Source organism: Equus quagga, chromosome 14 (genome assembly GCF_021613505.1).
Source record: "Equus quagga isolate Etosha38 chromosome 14, UCLA_HA_Equagga_1.0, whole genome shotgun sequence".
In the NCBI taxonomy this organism is placed as follows: domain Eukaryota; kingdom Metazoa; phylum Chordata; class Mammalia; order Perissodactyla; family Equidae; genus Equus; species Equus quagga.
The window spans coordinates 270,226-293,420 of NC_060280.1; the positions used below are offsets into that span (position 1 = coordinate 270,226).

The following is a 23,195-nucleotide window of genomic DNA, read 5'->3' on the forward strand; positions in this document are numbered from 1 at the left end:
CCGCTTTGGTGGTGCACTGGTCAAGTTTGCACACTCCGCTTTGATGGCCAGGGGTTCGCAGGTTCAGATCCTAGGCATGGACCTACGTACCACTCATCAAGCCATGCTGTGGTGGCATCCTACATATAAAATAGAGGAAGATTGGCACAGATGTTAGCTCAGGGCCAATTTTCCTCACAAAAAAAAAACCCCAACAAAACAAAAACTAGAAGATCTATATAAGAACCTATTGCCCCTCCAGATTCTCTTCCCTACCCTGCACAAATAGGCACTGGCTGTCTCCTACAGGCAGAAGCTTGGGAGTTTACGTTGGAGAGTTTGAGTGACCGCTGAGGTTGGGGCGATCCAGTGGTTTGTTGGAGACAGCTTGTACCAGGCCGAGCTGCTTATTAGGGCTGTTGTCATTTTGTGAGGTGGTTGTTAAACCAGTGGTAGCTTAAAATTGACCCTAGTGGGACTATTTAACACTAATGAAATTCGCAAATGCTGCAAATCAGGCGTTTTTGTTTTTGTTTTTTTTTTTGCCAGTACATTGGTGAGAGTATTCTATTGAAAACAAGTGGAAAGTGTACAGAATTCTGAGACCTCCCAGCCCAGTTTTCCCATTTAGAGGGCAGCTAATTTTATAACTTCCGGGCAGGATAATGGAAGATTCCTTTCTGGAGGAACTAACCTGCTCAAGAGAAAAGCCTATAGCTGCTACAGTTAAACTTTCCTGGTGAAATAGCTCAGCCAGGTCAACAACCTACAGCGAAGTTCACCATCTGACAAAACTTTCAACCTTATTCTTAAATATGAATAGGCGGTTAAAGATCATTAGACATTTGAAAGTCTCCAACATGAAAAACTGACAAAACAAACAGGGTAATGAAAAAAACTTGGAGAAACTAAGAAAATATACTCGGTTAATAGAAATATATGTATTAATCCCCAAATCAAGAATTAGGAATCTATAAAAAAAAAGGAAATCTTCATAAAATAAAAGAGAACCCTTAAAATGAATATACTATCAGACATAAAAATACAATGGAAAGGTTGGAAGATAGTCTTCCAGGAAGCAGAACCAAAAGACAAGAAGATGGAAAACAAGAGAGGGAGAAACTGAGGAGTCAGTCCAAGAGGTCTGATAAGTTTCAGAGTGAACAGAGAAAATGGAAGGAGGAAATGACCAAAGAAATAATACAAGATGGTAGCCTAGAACTGAAGGATTTGAGTTTGTTGTGCCCAACACCAATGCATATCACTGTGAAATTCATACTACACTCAAAGAGAAGATTCTAAAACTCTCTGTGGGAAAAAAAAAAGTAGGTCATATACAGAGAATTAAGAATGGCAGTGTAATGGCTCAGACTTCTCACTGGCAACACTGGAAGGTAGAAGATAATAGAAGTACACTTTTAGAGCTTGGGGAGAAATAGATTTCCAAAGCAGACGTGTACTGTGTTCACCCAAACAAATTGTTAAGTATTGGTAGAATAAAGATATTTTGACATGCAGGGTCTCAAAAAACAGTACTATCCATGCCTCCTTTATCAAGAAGTAATAGAAAGTTTGCTTTACCAAGACAGGGGGATAAAATAGGAAAGAGGGAACCGTGACGTCTAGGAAACAGGAGATCCACCCAGAAGAGACAAGAAGTCCTCAGAGAGAACCTTAGCCGTGTTGCAAATGGAAAGAGCAATAGGTCCAAATTGTAATGGAAGGATGAAATGTCTCCAAAAAACAGAAACTGAGAGAATACCTGATGTAGGCAGTTTCTCTTAGATGGGGATATGGACAGGGACAGGAAATGATTGACATACTTAATACACAGTTTTAGAACGTAATGCTCTTGGTCATTTATTACCAGAATAGAGACCATGGCATATTCTTCCATGTCTCCTCTAAACTTTGATTTGTTTATCTCCCAAAATACACTGTTATCAATATAAAGAGATACTGTAAAATATTTGCTAGAATGTTCAAGTAGTAAGCATCTATTAAATATACACCATTGTAAATATTCAGAATGCCCTATTATTATATGTACCTATAAATTAAGAAGAAAACACGACTTCTGTAAAAATATTTACTTCATTCTGAAGTAGAGACAATCAAAATAGGTGTACATTGAGTCCTTTCAATAGTGCATAGCTCTTTATGAGATAGAGGAGAATCATGTTGAAATTGTAAAGTACATTTTATTAGATGTTTCCATAATTTTGCGTAATTATTTTTTTTGCATATTGATACTAGATATAATTGAGAAGTCTAAATAGATGCAATACTATGAAGCCTTTAAAATAAGATAGATCTGTATATAATGATATGGACAGTAAACAATACATATTATTTTTTTAAAACATTACAGAATAACATGGTATGTATGATATAGTTTCATCTGTATGTAAAAATATATATTCTATATACTTTTATGCTTAGAGACAATTTCTGGAAGGATACCCACGAAACAGCTAAGTGGTTACCTCTGGGGAGGAGAACTAGAGAACCGATAGAGGAAAACTTTGCTTTTTCTTCTTATATCCTTTGCATGGCTTAAAATGTTTACCCTGAATGTACATAGGTTTCATGGTGATAAACAAATGAACTTAAAAATCCCAGAGGTATCAGACATGTAGGTAGAATTCTTACTCTTTACCCTTTTACAGAAGTTTACTTGGATTATCAGCAGACATTGAAGAAACCTAATAATATTGGTGACACTGATTTAATAGCTTTAAAACCCTTGTCTTAGAAAACACTTGGTAGTATTTTACTTTTAAAGATTTTTGGGGGGGCAGAGGGTGGTGTGCTGGTGATTATGTTAATTTATGAAATAATAAGTTAATATGGTAAATATTGAAGCTCTACTAAAAAGTGTTAATTTGAAAATTAAAATTATATTTAAGGGTTTTCTAGCCAGTTAATTTCTAAAATAAACAGATACAGAAAAAATGTTCTAGGGTAGTTAAAATTTTTTAGTAGTGTTAGGCTGGATTATGCTACATTTCATATTTTTCAGGGCTGTACTTTATATTACTTTTTCAGTACATTAAAACTTATGCAGTGAAACTGAATAATGGCAATGTTTTTATACCCTTTTATAGCCATTTCTTTTTCATAACCTCCCCCTATTTCCTGTTAACTAAACTATAAGCACCTTTCTGTTAATTTATGAAAATTATTGTTGAGATAGCACATTATCACTGATCTGTATGGCACTTTCAGCATGTTAGAAGCAAAGGTCCAAGCAACATAAAACACATCAAAATTCATTAATGTGGTATTGATTATTTTTTGGATAATTAATTTTATTGCAGACCCTTGAAAGAGATAATGAGCTGCAAAGGGAGAAGGTAAAAGAAAATGAAGAAAAGTTCCTTAATCTTCAAAATGAGCATGAGAAGGCACTAGGAACTTGGAAAAAGCATGTAAGTTTATTAAATATTGAAATATTTTAAATAGTTGTAGACATTTAAAATAACTATTAAATGCTAAGAAAATATTGCAAAAATAATATAGGAGTAAAGTCAGACATTTTCTTCTTGCACTTACATTTCCAAGAGGTGAATGCTTTTTAAAAGCTAGATTTAATAAAGTTTTTATAATGCTTTCATGCATGAAAAACCATACATATACACGTGTGTATTTATATATATATATCAAATTTGACTTCCCATATGCGACAAAGAAAAATTAATTTAACTTTTCATAAAACTATTGCATAGTATTTTAGTAAATGATTAAAATAAACAATTACATAGGTACTATTGTTAGCTGATCTATTTAGCTTCCTCAGCAGTTTTGTTGAGATGCATTAAAGCCATGTTTAGAACATGTATACAGTAGTTGAGTTCTATAGTGTTAAGATTTTATCATCAGAGTTGATACGTTATAAACATGACTATTTCCTTAAACCACAGTGGTCTATTTCATACTAAATTTTGATTTCAGTGAACTAGAGAGTGAAAGTGTAAAATGATGTAAATTAATGTTGTGAAATATAAAGGTTCACTTTAGAGATTGTGGATCCCAAAATTGATTCTTCTATTTTGATGTCTATTTTTATTGATTTTCAATTCTTTAAAAGAAGTAACACGATAGAAAGTCACTATTTATGAGTTTATGAAAGCTATATTTTGGGAAAGTAAGACTATATTTTAGACTATTATACTAATTATACTATATTATTCTAATATTTTATTAATGTAATATATATCTAAATACCAGCTTGATAACATTTTCTGTAGGTAATTTTGTTTGATATAATTGTTATATATAAGTAACTCTTGATTTTTCAATTCATTTGCAGCTAACATGTTCTCTTAATTTGCATTTTGGAGAGATCAAGTCTTCACTGATGAATTTGATAAGCTTTACCCAAATCTCAAAAAGTATTTTGTAATTAATTTTATCAGCATACTAAAAAATACCTAATAATCTCTAATCTAGTAAAGTTTATCATTAAGCAACAAGCATAATAATATTTATTTTAGCTTTAACTAATTCACATTGCACCCCAACACTTCCTTCTCATTCCTAATGTTTAAAAGACCATGGAAATGGTAGTCAGGATAAGGAAAACTGTAAAATGAAAAGGGAATATAAACTTAAATTTGCCAGCCATGCCAAAAAAAAAAAAAGATGAGCTAAGAAGATTAAATGTTCATTTTTCCTGATGAAACTACAACTGTGCCCCTCCCCCAAGAAATAAATCAATTGAATTAAGAAAAATATGCATTCAGTTTCACTGGTAAGGCCTCAGTCTATAAATTTAGATAAAATTGGTTTTGTTTTAGGATTTTTAGCATCTATAATCATTTCACTTCCGTATGGTTTAGTGCTAAACAGAACATAATTAAGAAAAAGCTGCTTTGGTTCTATTAGAGTTTTCTTGAATGGGAGATCAGATGTACTCTTTAATTCTATTTCTGTCTCAAAGTTTTTCACCATTCTTCAGTGAAAGACAATTATAGAATTATAGTATTGCTACTGAGATTGGATCAAGATGGCTTAAAAAAAGATACGGACAAAAATAAGATGGAATCGTATAAATGCTGGTTTCAAAAAAGAAAACAGTGAAAGAAAATACCGTACAAATAGAACTTAGTGAATATTATTAGACAATATATTTAAAATTCATTGAAATATTATAAAGAACAGTGTTATGTATATCTGTTTTCATTTGGCTAGTTATATAGCCAGTGGATAGGTATAGACAAAAAGACAGTAAATGAGGATGTTCAGGAATTACTCAGGGGAAGTGGGGGTGGTCACAAACGGAACTTGATTCGCAACATTTGTTGAGCATGTATTATGTGTTAGGCACTGTTCTAGAGAGAGGATTTTCAAACATGCTTTAAATACAAATAATAAAGAGTCACACTCTCAAAGGAACAGGTAACTAGGAAATTAACCACAATAGTATGGAGTGCTTTTAGTAGTATTAACAAATTACTATGAAAGCACAAAATAAGCCATGTCATTTAGCTAGGTTGGAGAAAGTTTTAGAGAAAAGATGACACTAGAGTTTGGCCTTGAAAGACGAATAGGGTTTCACCAGGCAATAGGTGCCCATTTCCTACACTTCCCATTCCTTCCTGTTGGCATTGCATTTAAGAAAGAATGGGAGGGGGCCAGCCCTGTGGCCGAGTGGTTAAGTTCGCCCACTCCGCTGCGGCGGCCCAGGGTTTGGATCCTGGGTGCGGACATGGCACTGCTCGTCAGGTCATGTTGAGGCGGCGTCCCATGTGCCACAACTAGAAGGACCCACAGCTAAGATATACAACTATGTATGGGGGGGATTTGGGGAGATAAAAGTAGGAAAAAAAAAAGATTGGCAACAGTTGTTAGCTCAGGTGCCAATCTTTGGGGAAAAAAAAAAAAGAAAGAAAGAATGAGAGAAATCATGAAGGCACGAAACTTCACTTTCAAGGGTTACAAATAGTCTGATTTGAATAAGCACAGGATGTGTGGAATGTGATTTTAGAAAATGAGTTGAGATCACCTTCTGAAGGGTTCCTTACTAAGGAAGTTGAATTTTATAAGTAATGGGAAGCCACTGAGAATTTTAAAGCAAAGAAATAACAGTCAGATCTGTGTTTTAGAAAAATAATTCTTGCAATAGTGTAGAGGATGGCTTTATGGAAAGAGACCAGTAAGAAGAATATTGCAAATAACCTAACCATCAACCTCTGTGGGTGTGAATTAGGGCAATAGTAATGAGAACAGAGAAGAGAGAGATGCAGGAAGCATTTTGGAGGTAGAATTGGCAGGATTAGTGGCATTTTCTATATACTGAGTGTTAGAAGGGGAAAGGAGTCCAGTGTGAGAGTCTGAGAATCATATAACTAGTAGAATAATACTGTCATTAACCTACATAAGGAATGTGAAAGGAGAAGCAGATTTGGTGGATGGAAATATTGAGTTTAATTTTAGAACTGTTGAATTTATGGGGCCTGCAGGAGATCTAGCTTGAAATGCACACCATGCATTTGGAAATGTGAATCTAATCTTAGGAGAGAAGTTGGGAGATGAGATACAGATTTAAGATTTATTAGCATAAAGATGAAATTTGAAGGTATAGGTATGATAAGATTATCTATGGAAGGAATGGAAGACTTGAAGAGAAGAAGGTTAAAGAAGAAAGAGCCTTGAAGTATGCCAACATTTTGTGAGTGGTTAGAGAGAGAGAGAGTGGGCGGGGGGGGGGGGGGGGGGGGGGGGCGGGAAGCAAAAGGGGAGGAGGGGGACCATCGTTAGAATGTGAGAAAGGGAGGAGGATAAAGAGAGTAGTACGTTAAAGCAAAGAAAAGAGACTCTTTCAAGGACAGGTTGTCAACATAGTCATGCTACGGAGCTGTTAAATGGTATGGTATGAAACTTGGAAAAAATCCTTTTGCTTATAGGCAGGTGATATCTGAGGAAAACATCAGTAGAACAATGAGGGCAGAAGTCAGGTTGTTAAGGAGTGATAGGAGGTTAGAATTTTAAATCAACAAGTGTGGACTTTAAGAAGTGAGAGAGACAGAGTAATTGAGTCAAGGAGAAAAAAAACTAGGAAGGTGAGAAGAGCATATTTGTGGGCTGAGGAGAACACGCTGTTATAGCGGAAAGAATGTCAGCAGGCAAGAGAGCCTTGCTGGATGGAGCAAGGCTCTCAGGGAGACGGGAGTGAGATCACAGAGAGAGGTGAGCCTTGGAAAAGAAGCACCGCGCAGAGATGGACTAAAGATGCTTAAAAATAGGAGAGATGGGGGGAAAGCAATAGGTGAGCTCCTGTCTGTTAGCCTCTATAAGGAATATTACATGCATTTGTGAAATTGTTAGTAATTTTAAACTAGTTGAAGAGAAACTTTATAATCTTTCATGACAAAAGGGAATTTTTCTTCTCAGTGGAACTTACTTTGTCTATGTTTGAGGATTCCATGAAAGAGTACTCCCCAAGAAAAAGATTATGAAATTTTGTTGTCAGTGAAAGCCCAGTGTATAGATGTAAATATTAGGCTGAACTGTCAGTGTCTGTTTTACTCCTTGGTGCTCGGTACTACTATTCATCTAGTCGAGTTAAAATCCATATATCTAATTTGCAACCAGAAAATAAAACTTCAAGAAAGCAATGAAGGTGTAACTTTCATAGAATTTTTATGATCAAAAATAAATCAATAATTTTATATTTGTAACGAGAGGTGGTTTAATGTAGTAGTTAAGAACACAACCCCTAGATTTTGCTTTGGGGTTGAATCCTGACTACTACTTTTATGGACCTGATCTTGGGCAAGTTAATTAAGGTCTTCAAGCCTTATATTTCTCACCTACAAATTGGGGATTAAAAATACATCATAGGACCTTTATGAGTATGAAATTATGTTTATTAAAGACTCAGCACAATTCAGTGGTAGCTCTTAATATTAGTAATTACTTTGGGGTTGTTTTCATTTTTTACTATTTCCTAAAACTTGTGTTAATAAAGTATTTTCATATAGAACACATTTAGTTACCTGCTCATTTTGGTTAAATTTTGTATTAGGTTGAAGAACTTAATGGTGAAATTAATGAGATTAAAAATGAGTTATCATCACTTAAAGAAACTCATATTAAGTTACAAGAACATTACAACGAATTATGCGATCAGAAAAAGTTTCGGGAAGACAAGAAATTTCAGGTAAAATTCAAGTATGTTGGGGGTACCAGCTGTTAAAGAAATTAGGACCATCACTGATGATTTTCTCCCTGCTTTATATTTTCAGTTTCTCAACTTTAAAAAATTAGTATAAGAAGGTAGTCTATAATACATTTTTAGTTAATTTTTGTGTACAGTATGATATAAGGACTGAGGGTCATTGTTTTGGAGGTGGATTTCCAATTGTTTTAGCATGCACATTTGTTGAAAAGGCTGTTTTTTCTCCCATCGTACCTTGGTACTTTCCTTGAAACTTTCTTTGAAAATCAGTTGACCAAATATTTTTGTTGGTGCCATCAAGTGGATTCCAACTGCTAGCGCCCCGCAGAGCAGAACCTTGTCTGGGTCTTTTGGTGCCATCCTCTCACCTGCTGGCACTACATCAGACAGTGATCCCCTACAATTCATAGGTTTTCATGGCCAATTTTTTTGGAAGTGAGTTGGCCAAGTTCTTCTTTCTGGTCTGTCACAGTCTGGAAGCTCTCCTGAAACCTGTCCACTGTGGGTGACCCTGCTGATACTTGAAATAGCAGTGGCACAGCTTTCAGCACACACATGGCTGCCACAGTGTGACAACCAACAGACTGGTGGTGTGGTTCCCTGACCAGAAATGAGTCCAGGCCATGGTGGTGAGAGCACCAAATCTTAACCACTAGACCACCAGGGCTGACGCAATATATGTGGGTCTATTTTTGGACTCTTTACTATGTTCATTGATTATATGTCTATCTTTAAGCCAATACAACACTGTCTTTATTAGTGTAGCTTTATAAGAAGTCTTAAAATGTGGTGGTATAATTTCTTTAATTTTACTTTTTTTTCAAAACCGTTTGGCTATTCTAAGTCCTTTGCATTTCCATATAACTTTCAGAATCAATTTGTCGATTTCTAAAAAAAAGGCTGTGGGATTTTGATTTGGATTGTATTGAATCTATAGATTAATTTGCAAGGAATTAACATTTGAGCAATATTGAGTCCTCCAATTTATGATCTTGGTATATATTTACATTTATTTAGATATTCTTTCATATCTCAGAAATGTTTTGTAGTTTTCATTGTGTAGATCTTGCAAGTATTTTGTTAAATTTACCCCTGAATATTTCGTGTTTTGGAATCCTACTGTAAACAGTATTTTAAAAATTAATTTTTCAAACTGTTCCTCGCTATTATATAGAAGTAAAATTAACTTTTACCTCATATCCTATTATCTTTTGAATTAACTTAATGTTTTAGTAGGTTTCTTGTCAAACTTTGGGGTTTTCTATGTACGTGATCATGTCATCTGTGAATTTAAAGCAGTTTTATTTTTTTCTTTCTGCTCTGCGCACATTTTTCCCTTAGCTTACTACACTAGCTAGGACCCTCTGGTACAATGTTGAATGAAAGTTGTGAGAGTGGACCTGCTTGCCTTGTTTCTCATCTTAGATAGAGAGTATTTACTCTTTCACCATTTCATATGTTAGCTGTAGGATTTTGTATATGCTCTTTATCAGATTGAGAAAGTTTCCTTCTATTCCTAGTTTGCTAAGTTTTTATCATGAATGGGCATTAAATTTTGTCGAATGCTTTTTCTGTATCTAGCGAGATGATCATATTTTTTTCTTCTGTTAATGTGTTAATATTAACCAACTAATTTCACCAATTGATTTCCAAATTTAAAATAACCTTGCATTTCTGTGATATGTATTGTCTTTTTTATATATATCTGGATTTGATTTGCTAATGCTATGTTAAGGATTTTGCATTGATGAGGAATATTGATCTCTAGGTTGTTTTTCCTTTGTACTCTTTTGGTCTGGTTTTTGTATCAGTAATACTGGCCTCATGAACGGAGTGAGAATGTGTTCCTTCTTCCTGAAAGAGTATTGTGTAGAACTGGTGTTATTTCTTTACTAAATATTAGGTAGAATTCACCAAGGAAGCTATCTGGGCTTTTTCTTTGTGGGAATAATTTTAATAACAAATTCACTATTTAGATTATTTGTAGGGCTGTTCATATTCTCAATTTCTTCTTGTGTTGCTGTGCAGAAAATAGCCAACATAGCAGGGCTGTGAATGCTCTCCTTAGAAAAGCCTGTTTTTAAGGTTGGCCCCTGACTGATAGCTGGAAACTTGGGTTTGGGGAGAGTTACCACCATTTCCTAACTGACAGGAGTGTCTCACTGTGCCTAAACTGTTTGTCAAACAGTGGGGTTTATTCTGAACATCTGATTTCTTTCTGAGAGTCCAGAGTTTTGGTGCGTGCTAGGCAGAGGGTGACTGCGTGACTAGCACCCAAAAGAACCTTGAGCACTGAGTCTCTACTGAGCTTCCCTGATAGACAATAATTCACATGTATTGTCACAGTTCATTGCTGCAGGAATGAAGCATGTCCTACATGACTCCCCTGGGAGAGGACTCTAGGAAGGTAGTGCCTGGTTCTCCCAGACTTCACCTCATGTGCCTTTTCCCTCTGCTGATTTTTCTTCCATGAGTATGACTATCTGTTGAGTCTTGTGAGTCTTCCTAACAAATCACTGAAGCTGGGGGTGGTCTTGGAGACCCCCACACACTTTGAAGGAATTCATCCTTTTCATCTAAGTTGTCAAATTTATTGGCAAAGAGTTGCTCATAATATTCCCTATCATTATATTTCTCTGTAGTACCTACATTGAGGTTCCCTCTTTCATAATATTGGTAATTTGTGTCTTCTTTCTCTCTCTCTCTCTCTCTCTCTCTCTCTTTTTCTTGATCAGTTTAGCTAGAGATTTTCAATTTTATTGGTCTTTTCAAAAAACCAGATTTTGGCTTCATTGATTTCCCTCTCATTTTTGTTCATTTACTATTTCATTGGCTTTTGCTATTAACTTTATTATTTTCTTCCTTCTACTTACTTTGGATTTAATTTGCTATTCTTTGTCTAGCTGCTTCAGATGGAAACTTAGATCATCAATTTCTGGCCTTTCTTCTTTTCTACTGTAAGCATTTAAAACTATGCATTTTTCTCTAAGCACTGCTTTAGCTTTATCTCACAAATTCTGACATGTAGTGTTTTCATCATTATTCAGTTGAACATATTTTAAAATTTTTCTTGTGAGGTCTTCCTTGACCCATGAATATGGTTATGACCTGTAACTATATTGTTTAATTTCCAGATATTTGAGAATTTTCCAAATATCTTTCAGTTAATGATTTCAAGTTTCATTTGGTTGAGGTCAGTCTCTGTAAGACTTTTTTCCTTTTAAATATATTAAGATTCAGTTTTGGGCCAAGCATTTTGTCTATCTTAGTGATATTTCATGTGCCCTTGAAAAAAATCTGTATTCTGCTGTTGGTTGGTCGAATGTTTTATAAGTGTCAATTAGGTCAGATTGGTTGATGATGATGTTCAAGTCTTCTCTGTCCTTACTGATTTTTCTGTTGTACTTGTTGGTTTCTCTACTTGTTCTGTCAGTTAGTGGGAGAAGACTATTGAAATTTTTAATTTTAATAACTGAATTTTCTTTCTCTTTTCAGTTCTGTCAGGTTTTGTTTTTTTTTTAAAGGTTGGCACTTGAGCTAACATTTGTTGACAGTCTTCTTCTTTTTTCTTCTTCTTCTTCTCCCCAAAGCAGCCCAGTACATAGTTGTATATTCTAGTTGTGGGTCCTTCTGGTTGTGCTGTGTGGGATGCTGCATCAGCATGGCTTGATGAGCGGGGCCATATCCACACCCAGGATCTGAACTGGTGAAACCCCAGGCCACTGAAGTGGAGCATGTGAACTTAACTGCTCGGCCATGGAGCTGGCCCTGCTGTCAGTTTTCGCTTCAAGTGTTTTAAGCCCTGTTATTAGGCTTAACATTTATGATTGTTATGGCTTCCTGAGTAATTGATCTTTTTATCATTATGAAATGTTCATTCTTATCCTAGTAATACTTGTTGTCTTGAAGTCTGTTTTGTCTGATGTTAATACATCTACTCCATCTTTTATGATCAGTGTTTGTATTATCTTTTTCATCGTGTTACTTTTTTATGGGAATACTCATATTTTCTTTTTTTATGTTGAGTCATAACATGAGGAAGTCTTTTTCTTTGAGAACTATTTTATTGTATTTTTTATTGTGGTAAAATATATGTAACATAAAATTTACTATTTTAACCATTTTTATGTGAATAGTTCAGTGGCATTAAGTTCATTCCCAAATGGGTATGCTTGTGTACCAAAAAATTATGTTTCCAAAAACAGGCAGTAAGCCGATTTGGCTCACTGGCCATAATTTGCCAACCATTTTCTAGAGTTTATTATAGTCTGCTTTCAAATAATATTATACCAAATTCTCTGATTAGGTAAGAAACTTACAATACTGTATTCTCATTTCCTCCTTCTCATCCTTCATGTTATTTTTATCATACGTTTTATTTCTACATGTGTTATAAACTCCACCATATATTGTTATTTATTTTACTTTAGACTGTTAATTACCTGGTAAGAAAATTAAGAATTAGATAAAAGGTCTTTTATATTCACTCATATTTACTGTTTCTGGCACTCCTCATTCTTTTGTGTAGATCCAGGTTTCCACCTATCATATTCCTTCAGCTTGAAGAACTTCCTTTAATATTTCTTTTTATGCACATCTGCTAGTGAGGAATTCTCTCAGCTTTTTTTGGTCTGAAAAAGTGTTTATTTCTCCTTAATTTTTCAAGGCTATTTTCACTGAATATAAAATTCCAGATGGACAGGGATCTTTTCATTAATTTGAAGATGCCATTCCATCGTTTTCTTGCTTACATTGCTCTGGCAAGAAGTCTGTACATATTACATTTATATCCCTTTTTATAAGTATCTTATCATCTCTGGCTGCTTTTAAGACTTTCTTTTATGACTGAGCAGTTTGATTATGATGTACCTTGATGTGGTTTTCTTTGTGCATATCTTGGGATTTATTGAGTTTCTTGAAGCTGTAGATTTATAGTTTTCATCAGATTTGGAGAACTTTTGGTCATTATTTCTTCAAAGATTTTTTTCTGTCCCCTTTCTTTTATGGGACTTCAGTTACACATGTTAGACTGCTTGATGGTGTCCCACAGGTTACTGAGGTGCTGCATGCTTTTTAGTCTTTTTTCTCTCTCTGCTTCCATTTGTTATGTCTGGAAGTTCATTTATCTTTTGTTCTAAAAGTGTATAATATGCCATTAAGCTTATCCAGTGGCTTTTTATTTCAATACTATATATTTCACCTCTAGAATTTCCACTTGGTTCTTTTTGTTTTGGTATATTTAATTTTTTTCTTCATTATATTCATGTCATTGTCCTTTAAATCCTTGAACATTTATAATAGCTATTTTAAAATTCCTTTGCCAATTCCATCTCTTGTCATTTCTTTGTTTCTAGTGACTAATTTTTCTCCTGTTTATAAAATGTGACACTGTTCTGCTTCTCTGTCTAGTAATTTTTTATTGAATTAGAACATTTTGAATTTTATATTACTGATTGCTCAACTTCCTTGTCTTCCCTTTCAAGAGTGTTGAAGTTTGACAGGCAGTTAAAAGTTATTTGCAGATAAGCTTCATCCCTTTGAGGCTTAATTTTAAACTTACGGGTGAATCTAGCACAGCCCTTACTCTAGGGCTAGTTCATACCTAATCGAAGGTGTGATCCTCCAGGGGTTTTAATAGAATGCCCAGGTGTTCAGCAAGGTCTTTCCACTCTGGCTGGTTGGAACTCAGACTTTCTGCATACCTGTGGAGTTCTGCGAATTGTTCAGTTTACAGCTTCCCTGTAAGTCCTTGTGGACTTTTACTCTACACATGTCCAGCTTAAAATTCAGCAACAGACCGAATAGGCAGATTTCTGGGGCTCTTTTTCTGCATAGCTCTTTCATGCTCAGTACATTGCCTCACAAATTACTGCCACTTCAGCCTCCCCAAACTCTGATCTTTGTCTTTCCAACTCAGTGAGACCATCTTGCTTTGTGAGATTACTCCTGGTAATCTCTCTCACAAAGCAAGATCGTGAGTTGGTGGTGCACAGAGTGTCTCTAGGCAAAGGCAAAGTAATTAGAGGGTTCGTCTCATTTTTTCCCCTTTCTCTAAGAGAATGGTTTTTCATTATATGTAGTTGATTGTCTGAAAACTTTTGTTTCATTTATTCCAGTTTTCTAGTTATTTATAGAGGGAAAGCCAGTCAAGTCCAGTACCAGTTACCCTGGCATGGCTAGAAGTAGAAGCCTAAGTTTAAATAATCTTATGTTAAATGTTCTAGGGAAGTATAACATCTTAAAGCTCTCTGATTAGGCCTTCTTCAAGCAAGCAGTTTTATTTTTATAATATACATGTCTTTTTCATAAAGCAGCTATTCTTAATACATGTGCTTATTAACTCATTCATTTACTTCATTCTTTTATCTATGCATTTATTCAACAAACATTTACTGAGTATTGTCAATGTGCCACATGCTTCAGAAGATTATGAGAATATAACAATGAAAAAGACACACATGGTTTTTCAAGGAATTTCCAGTCCAGCAGAAGAGACAGGGTAAAGAGCAGTTGTAGTGCAGTGTGAAAAGTGCTTCCATGGTGGCAGGTCCAGGGCGCAGTCAGGGCGCAGAGGAAGGAGAGATCAGCTCTACTCAGGAGGATGGCTGCTCAGGGCAGACCTCACACACACAGACTTTTTGAGCTGAGTTGTTAAAAGTAAGTAAGAATTTTCCAGACAGAGTATTTCAAGTAAATGGAGTAGAATGGGCAAAGAATCAGAAAAGTGAAATATTGTTATTCAACGTGGAAACTACAAGTAGTTAGCATGGTTGCAGGGTAGGAGGCTAGCTGTGCACTAAGTAGCAGAGAGGCTGAGGACAGGCAGAGGACAGCCCACTGAGGTCTGTACCGTCCCTTTGTAGAAGTCTGTTCATCACTCTACCATTTGAGTAAAGTGATCAGATTTACTTTTTTGAAAGATCATTTGGATGACGATATGGGTAGACAAGTGGGATAAAACTAAAGGCAACGATGCCAGCTTGGAGAATGCTGTAATAGTCCAGGCAGGAGATGGTACTGTCATTTTAAGATTTATACTGTAACATAGCCTGAGAGTGATAAATGGCAAGTAATTCCTACAGCATCTGATTGCTTATAGAAGTGAATATAGACTTGTATTCATAAGTAAATCATTTAGCACTCATTCACTTTTAAATTGAAAATAGCTTTTATTTAATCAGATTATAAGTCATAGTTTTCATTTTAAGAAGTGTAGACAATACAGAAACATTAAAAGAAGATCATCCATAATCCTACCACCCAGAAATAGAGATTGCTAAAAATTTTTTTGTATGACCTTCCAGTTTTTCTATACATGTGTTTGTATGGAGATAACATAGACGTTCATAAAAATGCACTCTTTAAAAACTAAAATCATACTTTCTCTGATATTGTGTAGCTTTTTTATTTAGAAATTTCTTTTATTGTGGTAAAATATATGTAACATAAAACTTGCCATTTTACAGTGATTACATTTAAAAATTACAGTTGAGTTGCATTAATTACAAGTACAATGTTGTGCAGTCATCACCACTATTTCCAAAACTTTTCCATCATCCTCAACAGAAACTGTGTAACCACTAACCAGTAACTCCCCATTTCCTCCTCTTCCTGGATCCTAGTAATCTTTAACCTACTTTCTGACTATGAATTTGCCTATTCTATATAGTTTATCTAAATGGAATTGTACAATATTTGTCCTTCTTGTCTGGCATATTTCACTTAGCCTAGTGTTTTCAAAGTTCATTCATGCTTTAGCATGTGTTAGAACTTCATTCCTTTTTATGGCAGACTAATATTTCATTGTATGGATATATGATATTTTATTTATCCATTCACCTGTTGATGGACACTTGGGTTTTTACCTTTTGACTATTGTGAATAATACTGCTATGAACATTGGCATGCAACTCTGTTTGACCTTTTTGGGGGGCATATACCTAGAAGTGGATTTGCTGGGTCATAGGGTAATTCTATATTAAACTTTCTGAGGAACTGCTTTTGTTTTTTTAAACTTAGTAGGTATCTTTCTAAGTCAGTAAAAATTGATCTGTATCACAGTTTCCATTGTGTGAATGAGATGTGTCATAATTTATCCACCCCTCTACTGTAGAGCATCCTTGTAGAAATGTCTTTGTGTACTTTTGTGATTATTTCTTTAGGACAAATTACCAGAATTGGTATTGCTGGGTGAAAGAGCTTGCTCATTTATAATTTTGATATGTATCACCAGATTGCCTTCCAGAAAGGTTGTACCAGTTTATACTCCCACCAACCATATATAACAGTGCCTGTATACTCAAACTCTCTTGATACTTACTTTATCACTGTGTTTGTTTGATTGTTTGTTTTTGCTGAGGGAGATTCACCCTGAGTTAACATCTGTGCCAGTCTTCCTCTATTTTGTATGTGGGATGCTGCCACAGCATGGCTGCCAAGTAATGTAGGTCAGTGCCCAGGAACTGAACCTGGGCTGCTGAAGTGGAACGCACTGAACTTAACTACCAGGCCACAGGGCCTGCTCTAATTTGCATTTTTATTATGTTAAACATATTTTCATATATTTGTCATTTATATTTCTTTTTTTCTATTGCTAGTTTATATATTCCCATTTACAATAAAACATGCTCAAGTCTCTCCCATTTTACAAATTAAACAGCAAAAAGCCTTGTTTGATCCCACATCTGTCTCTAAATACAAGTTAACTCACTGAATACCCTTTCCCCTTGTCCCTATTATATTTCATTCATCTGCTTTTTCCCCTACATCTCAGGCTTTTCCTTAAGGCAGTAAGAATAAGAATTATTACTATTATTATCATTAATTGATCAACCATGAGCTATATGCTTTATATACATAATTGAATTTATTCCTCACGTAGAACTACATGAGACCTGAGTCAGATCCATCAAGCCAAGCCATTCCTGAATTCCTGATCCATTGAAACTATGGGAAAATAAATGTTTGCTGTTTTAAATCACAAAGTTTTGGGATAATTTGTTACACAACAATAGATAACTAATATAAGTATCTTTCTAGGATTTCACATTTAATAAGTACTGAACCCAGGATTGGAACCCATATTTATCCAACTCCAAAGCTCCTGGTAAACTACCAGACTGTTTTTCTCAATCTCCTTTGAAAGTGTCTCTTCCTCTGCCTTTCCCTTGGGGATTTACATTAGCATTTTCTCCTTTCTCCTCTTTTCTTCCCAAAATACACTCTCCTTAATCAATCTCATCAACTTACACATCTTCACTTGCCATCCATCTGCCAGTGACTTTCAAATCCACATTTCAGGTCAGTTTTCTCTCATAAGCTCCAGATTCCTACATCTAAATGTTCACTAGACATCTCTACCTAATGTCTTACCAACTCTTCAAACTTAACAGGTCAAACTGAACTCATGATGTTTTCCTGCAAAACTGCTACTCTTGCAGTTTTCCAGCTCAGTAAATGACATCCACCAGTCAGTCACCTAGGTATCTAGTCTGAACTTTGTGAATCAACCTTTTTTTAATTGAGGTCACATTGGTTTATAACATTGCGTAAATTTCAGGTGTACATTACATCATTGTATCATTGTATCTCAACTTCTGTATAGACTGCATTGTGTTCACCACCAAAAGTCTAGTTTCCACCCTTCACCACACACACGTGCCTCTTTACCCATTTCACCCTCCCCCCACCCCTTCCTCTCTGGTAACCACCAATCTGTTCTCCCTATCGGTGTTTACCTTCCACGTGAATGAAATCATGTGGTTGTCTTTCTCTGTCTGGCTTATTTCACTTAGCATAGTACCCTCAAGGTTCAGTTCATCCAAGTTGTTGCAAATGGCACGATTCTTTTTTTTATGGCTGAGTAGTACTGTGCATATATATTTTTTATATATATACACAATACACTTTATCCATTCATCCATTGTTGGAGACTTAGAATGCTTCCAAGTTTTGGCTATCGTGAATAATGCTGCAATGAACATAGGGGAGCATATATCTTTTCGAATTAGTGTTTTCATATTCTTTGGAAAACTACCCGGAAGTGGAATAGCAGGATCATACAGTATTTCTTTTTAAATTTTTTGAGAAATCGCCACACTGTTTTCCCTAATGGCTGCACCGATGTATATTCCCATCAGCAGTGTATGAAGGTTCCTTTTTGTCCACATCCTCTCCAACACTTGTCATTTCTCATCTTTTTAATAATAGCCATTCTGACAGGTGCAAGGTATCTCTCATTCTGTTGTGATTTGCATTTCCCTAATAATTCTGCAAATCAATCTTAACTCTCCTCTCTCAGCCTTCCTATCTAATCATTCACCAAGTCGTCTTGATAGGAATTCATCATTCATGAATCTGTTCATGACACTTCATCTTTACTGGTCACCTGGACTGCCATGGTACTCTTCTGATGCGTCTTTCTGCCTCATGTGTGGTCTCCCTTTAATTCACTGTTTTTCAGACTTCTAGGTGCAACCTATTAGTGGTTCATGAAAATTAGTTTAGTGGTTTGTGACCAGCATACTCTTAAATATGAAATAAAGTAGCATAGAAGACATCAGAATGTATCTCATTAAGAGCAGGTATTGTTTGGTGTGCTCACTGTATTGTAAAATATATTTCTCATTGCAGGTTTTAATCAAGTTTGGAAACATTACTCTATCCACCCTTTATACTGCAGCCAGAATGGCCTTTCCAATCAGATCACATTAATCACCTTGTCTAAAACCCTTCAGTGACTCCTCACTGTCTTCCTGGTAAAGTTGGAACTCCTTAGCACGCTGTGTTTGGCCCTTAGTGACCTAGACCTCCTAGCTTACTCCAAGTCGCATTTCTCTCCATCTTGTCCCAGCATCTGAGCTCTAGCTGAAGGAATCACAGGTAGTTCCATGAAAAGACCATAATCTTGCTGGCTTTTGAGCATTTGTTCCCCCTGAAGTGTCTCCTTATCCCCATCTGTCCCACTGGACTGCAAGGTTTTTGAGCATAGGGAGTGTTTTGTTCATCATTGTGTCCCAAAGCCTAGTGCAGTGCTTCTATGTTATCTGTGCTCAGTATACATGCTGAATAAATGGATGCTGAATTAATTCACTATTTTAAAGATACATAAAAATACCAAACACTCAAAAGCAATTTTCCTGCCATGACTACCTTGCTTCGAATAAAGGAGTGGTTCTTTTATTACATGTAAGATAATGTGTGGTATTATGTAATATGGAACGCATATTTGAAAACATGTAAGGGTCTCCATTTTGTTTACATATGATAGACTATACAAAATGAACTTCAAGTGATCTTGTTACAAAGACTAATAGATTAAATTTAGTAAAAAAATTATTTGGTTTTCAAATAGAAATTGCTGAATGGTTGAATTGAAACAAAGATTCCACTTTGATCAGCAAAGTTTGTTCAAATGTTTTATACTTTATAGTGATCTGCTTTTATATTAAAGGAATCTTTTCCATTTTAAACTAGAATCTTCCAGAAGTAAATACTGAGAACAATGAAGTGTCAGTGGAAACATCAGAAAACACCGTCCTACAGAAATGTAACTCTGGGCAAGAGACATGGGAAGAAAGCACTGTGCATTTTTGTTCAGATACTGAATACAGAGAAGAGGAGGAACAGAAAGAAGACCCACTTACAGAAGAAATCACTGAAGGTAACCTAAGGTGGACCTGCCGAAGTGCTCTGGAGGCCGCCTGTGGCATTTAGGGGATATCAGCTGCAGTCTTTGCTTTGAGGACCTTGTAGTGTAGTTAGAGAAATAGTCTTTTTCCTTTGTATGTGTCTTAACAAAACAGGCTTCCTATGAGCTATGCTTTACAGTCAGTGTTTTTGGGGAAAAAATACATTTTGCTTCCCCTTCTCATCAGTCCTCAACTTTTTGCATTTTGGTTTTGCCTTCACTGGTTTGCTGAGAATGTTCTCTGGGTTACTGATACCCTTCTGATTACCAGATCTAGAGAACACTTTTCGTAGTTCAAATGACCTTTTTGTAACCACTGAAAAAATTTACTAATCCGCCCACCTTCAAAAAGAGTTGTTTTAAAGACAGTACTGATTGTCTGAAGGTATTCAAACCTTGGCTGAACAACCACTTGGTGGAGGTGTTGTAGAGAGAATGATTGGACTAAAAAGCCTGTCAAGCCCTGGATTTTGTATTGTAGATTACTCTGACTATACTGAAATGTTGAAATCTATGGTTAGAGCCCAGATGAATAAAATTAATGTCTTAAGTAGATAGTCTAGACACTTGCCCACAAGTATTCCAGAATTTAAAAATATTTACAGGGTAGTGAAAGAAAAAGTGATGACTGTTAAGTCTTGAAGAAACCAGCTAGCAATTTCTGGATCTAGGTAGTAATGGAAATTAAGAGTATAACCTGTTAGGATAAATTAATTTTTATCTAATCAGCTATGTATTTATATGGAATTGTACTATATACTCAAAAAGCAGCAACAGAGTAGAAAAATGAAAAGCATTTTGTAATACCCTCAACTTACTCCCCCCTTTTTAAACCAAAAATACTTTTGCTGTTATGAAATAAAAATTTAATATAGGTAGAGCCAAATATTTTAGCATGCTAAATATATGCTTATGATGATAAAGGAAACTCAATAGGTAAAACTGGTGTCATTATGTTTGTGTAATAATTGGCCAATGAAATATTTAAAGCTAAATGTTTTTATAAAAATAGGCAATACATATATCTTATAAAAGCAGGCTTTAGTGTATAACATCAAAATTTACTGTGTTCTCATCATGACAGATCTGCAGCTTTTTGAAAAAAGCTCCAAGAATGAAATTGATACTACTGTACCTCTGGATGAAAATCAAAGTGAAATCTCCCTGAGCAGAACCCTCTGCAAAGAAAAAGGACTAGTTAGTCAAGGACAAAGCCTGAATGTTACCGACTTTAGAAAAGCAGTCACTACAGAAGTAAAAGATAAGGTGGGCTTGGGAAAAGACAATGGATGTACAGAATTTAAATCTCCAAATAATTCTTTTTTAGTGGTGGATATATCAATAGAAACAGAAAAGATACACATAGAAAGAATTGAAGGATTAGGTCTTCACCAGGCAGATGTACATCTGGAGGCTGAAAATAACAGAATCTCATTTAACAGTATCTTCAATGAGACAGCTCACGATACAGATCAGAAAGATGTTTCTGAAGATGAACAAAATGCCAGAGAGAAGGAAATTACAGACAGTGACCAAACCAAAGCAGATCTGGATTCATCTCTAGATGTAAAAAAGAATCCTGTTGTGTGTCAGAAGTACATTTTAGAGGATTCAAATGATGTTATGTTAGATGATAAACAATGTGAAAAAAACCAAAACCAACTGTCAAATAAAAACAATGACAACATACTGCCATTTAAACAAACTTCCAGTTGTCAGCAAGTCTGTGATACTTCAGAGAAACCTGAACTGACGACTGCCTGTCACACAGCAGTCCACCTCCCCACTTCATCTGCTGCTTTCAGTGATAATCTGAAAGTACTTAGGAATTCAGATAAAAACAGTAATGTAATGTCTGTGTTCCTGAAACCCAACTCAAGCCCTGGAAACAGAACTATATGGAAAAATCTGAAGGATATGCAAAACAGTCAATTTAAGAATTGTCTGGGATATTTGGAAAACAATGTGACCACCTCCCATCTTGAGGTTAACAATGAGAATGTACATGCTTCACAAACCAAAGATGTGAACACTGCTGTTCACAAGAAGACTTCCACAGAAACACAGTTTTCCAATGAAGAGAGTCAGACTGATGACAATCAGATAACAGAAGCCACAAAAAATGACCTCTTCCTTTTTGTGACTGTTAATGAAAGACAGCACACACTGTTAAATAATACAGAGAAAACAGAGTCATTAAATGACATCGTTTCAGGAAAAATTTACAGTGAAGGACAGCTGGAAGAGTCATGTTCTTTTCACATAGAGGCATCTGCAGATTTAGTAAACAGAAGTGGAAGGTCAGCCTTTGATCTTTCAACTTCAGATAAAAAAACTGAGAAAACTCCAGTATATGTGAATTTTTTAGACCCCAGTCCTTGGTCAAAAGTAAATCAAACTGAAAGTCAAACAGTGAGCACTTCAACTTCCAGCATTCCTTTGTTGCTGAAGGAGAGACCAATAGGTCCATCAGAAAACAAAAAGACTGTTTCTATGACACTTTGTAAAAATGTTGCTGTCTATGATGGCAGGGAGGATATTGGACCAGGTAAGAAATCAAGATTTATGTTTTAATTCTTTTAAAATTTATATTTCTACTTACTATTCTTGGTAAAAATTCTCCAAACACATTGTGTTTAAAATGAAATAGTATTTTTTTGCCTACACCTAAAATATTCCATGTACATATATATGTAAAAGGTTTTATTTAAATGGAAGTGGATTTCTTTTTATCTAAATCTGAGTCAGTACTACCAACATGTCTTGAGGTACAATTCCATTTTGGAAATTTAAAAAAAAATTATTTTCATCAAGGAACTAAAAATAACAAAAACCACCACAGGTCTGGGTCATTAATTTTAAACTCGAACACCTACACCTACCTAATCTTCTTTTTACTTTCTAGAGCAAATGCAGTGAAATTAAGGCTTCTGCCAGTGTGACCGTTTTTTTCTTTCTATACTCAAAAAAACTTCCTTCTCTCAGAACATTTTAGTCTCTTATGTTGTCACTTTCTTCCTGCAATTCTCTCCCTTTCCTTAATTTTTCTCTTTCATCTGTCCCTTCACCACCACAAATCCAGCTCTTTGTTTTATAAGTGTTACTGAGGTGTAAGAATATATTTTATATCACTGATGTTTGTCACTCTTTGAAACACTTTAAACTCAATCCTTTAGGGGCCGGATCCGTGGCTGAGTGGTTAGGTTTGCGCGCTCCGCTGCAGCAGCCCAGGGTTCGGATCCTGGGCGTGGACACAGCACTGGTCGTCAGGCCACGTTGAGGGGGCTTCCCACATCCCACAACTAGAAGGACGTGCAACTAAGATATACAACTGTGTACGGGGGG

General features: G+C 35.5%; 1 protein-coding gene across 1 annotated transcript in view; it reads left to right on the top strand.

Moving 5' to 3' along the window:
- CCDC73 (coiled-coil domain containing 73) overlaps positions 1 to 23,195 on the top strand; it is a 153,861-nt gene that overhangs the window by 123,842 nt on the left and 6,824 nt on the right. Inside the window, exons 13-16 of the mRNA XM_046685213.1 lie at positions 3,300 to 3,410; positions 8,009 to 8,143; positions 19,637 to 19,823; positions 20,935 to 22,398. Of these exons, the coding sequence (XP_046541169.1) occupies positions 3,300 to 3,410; positions 8,009 to 8,143; positions 19,637 to 19,823; positions 20,935 to 22,398 (1,897 nt within the window). The remainder of the gene's footprint in view (positions 1 to 3,299; positions 3,411 to 8,008; positions 8,144 to 19,636; positions 19,824 to 20,934; positions 22,399 to 23,195) is intronic.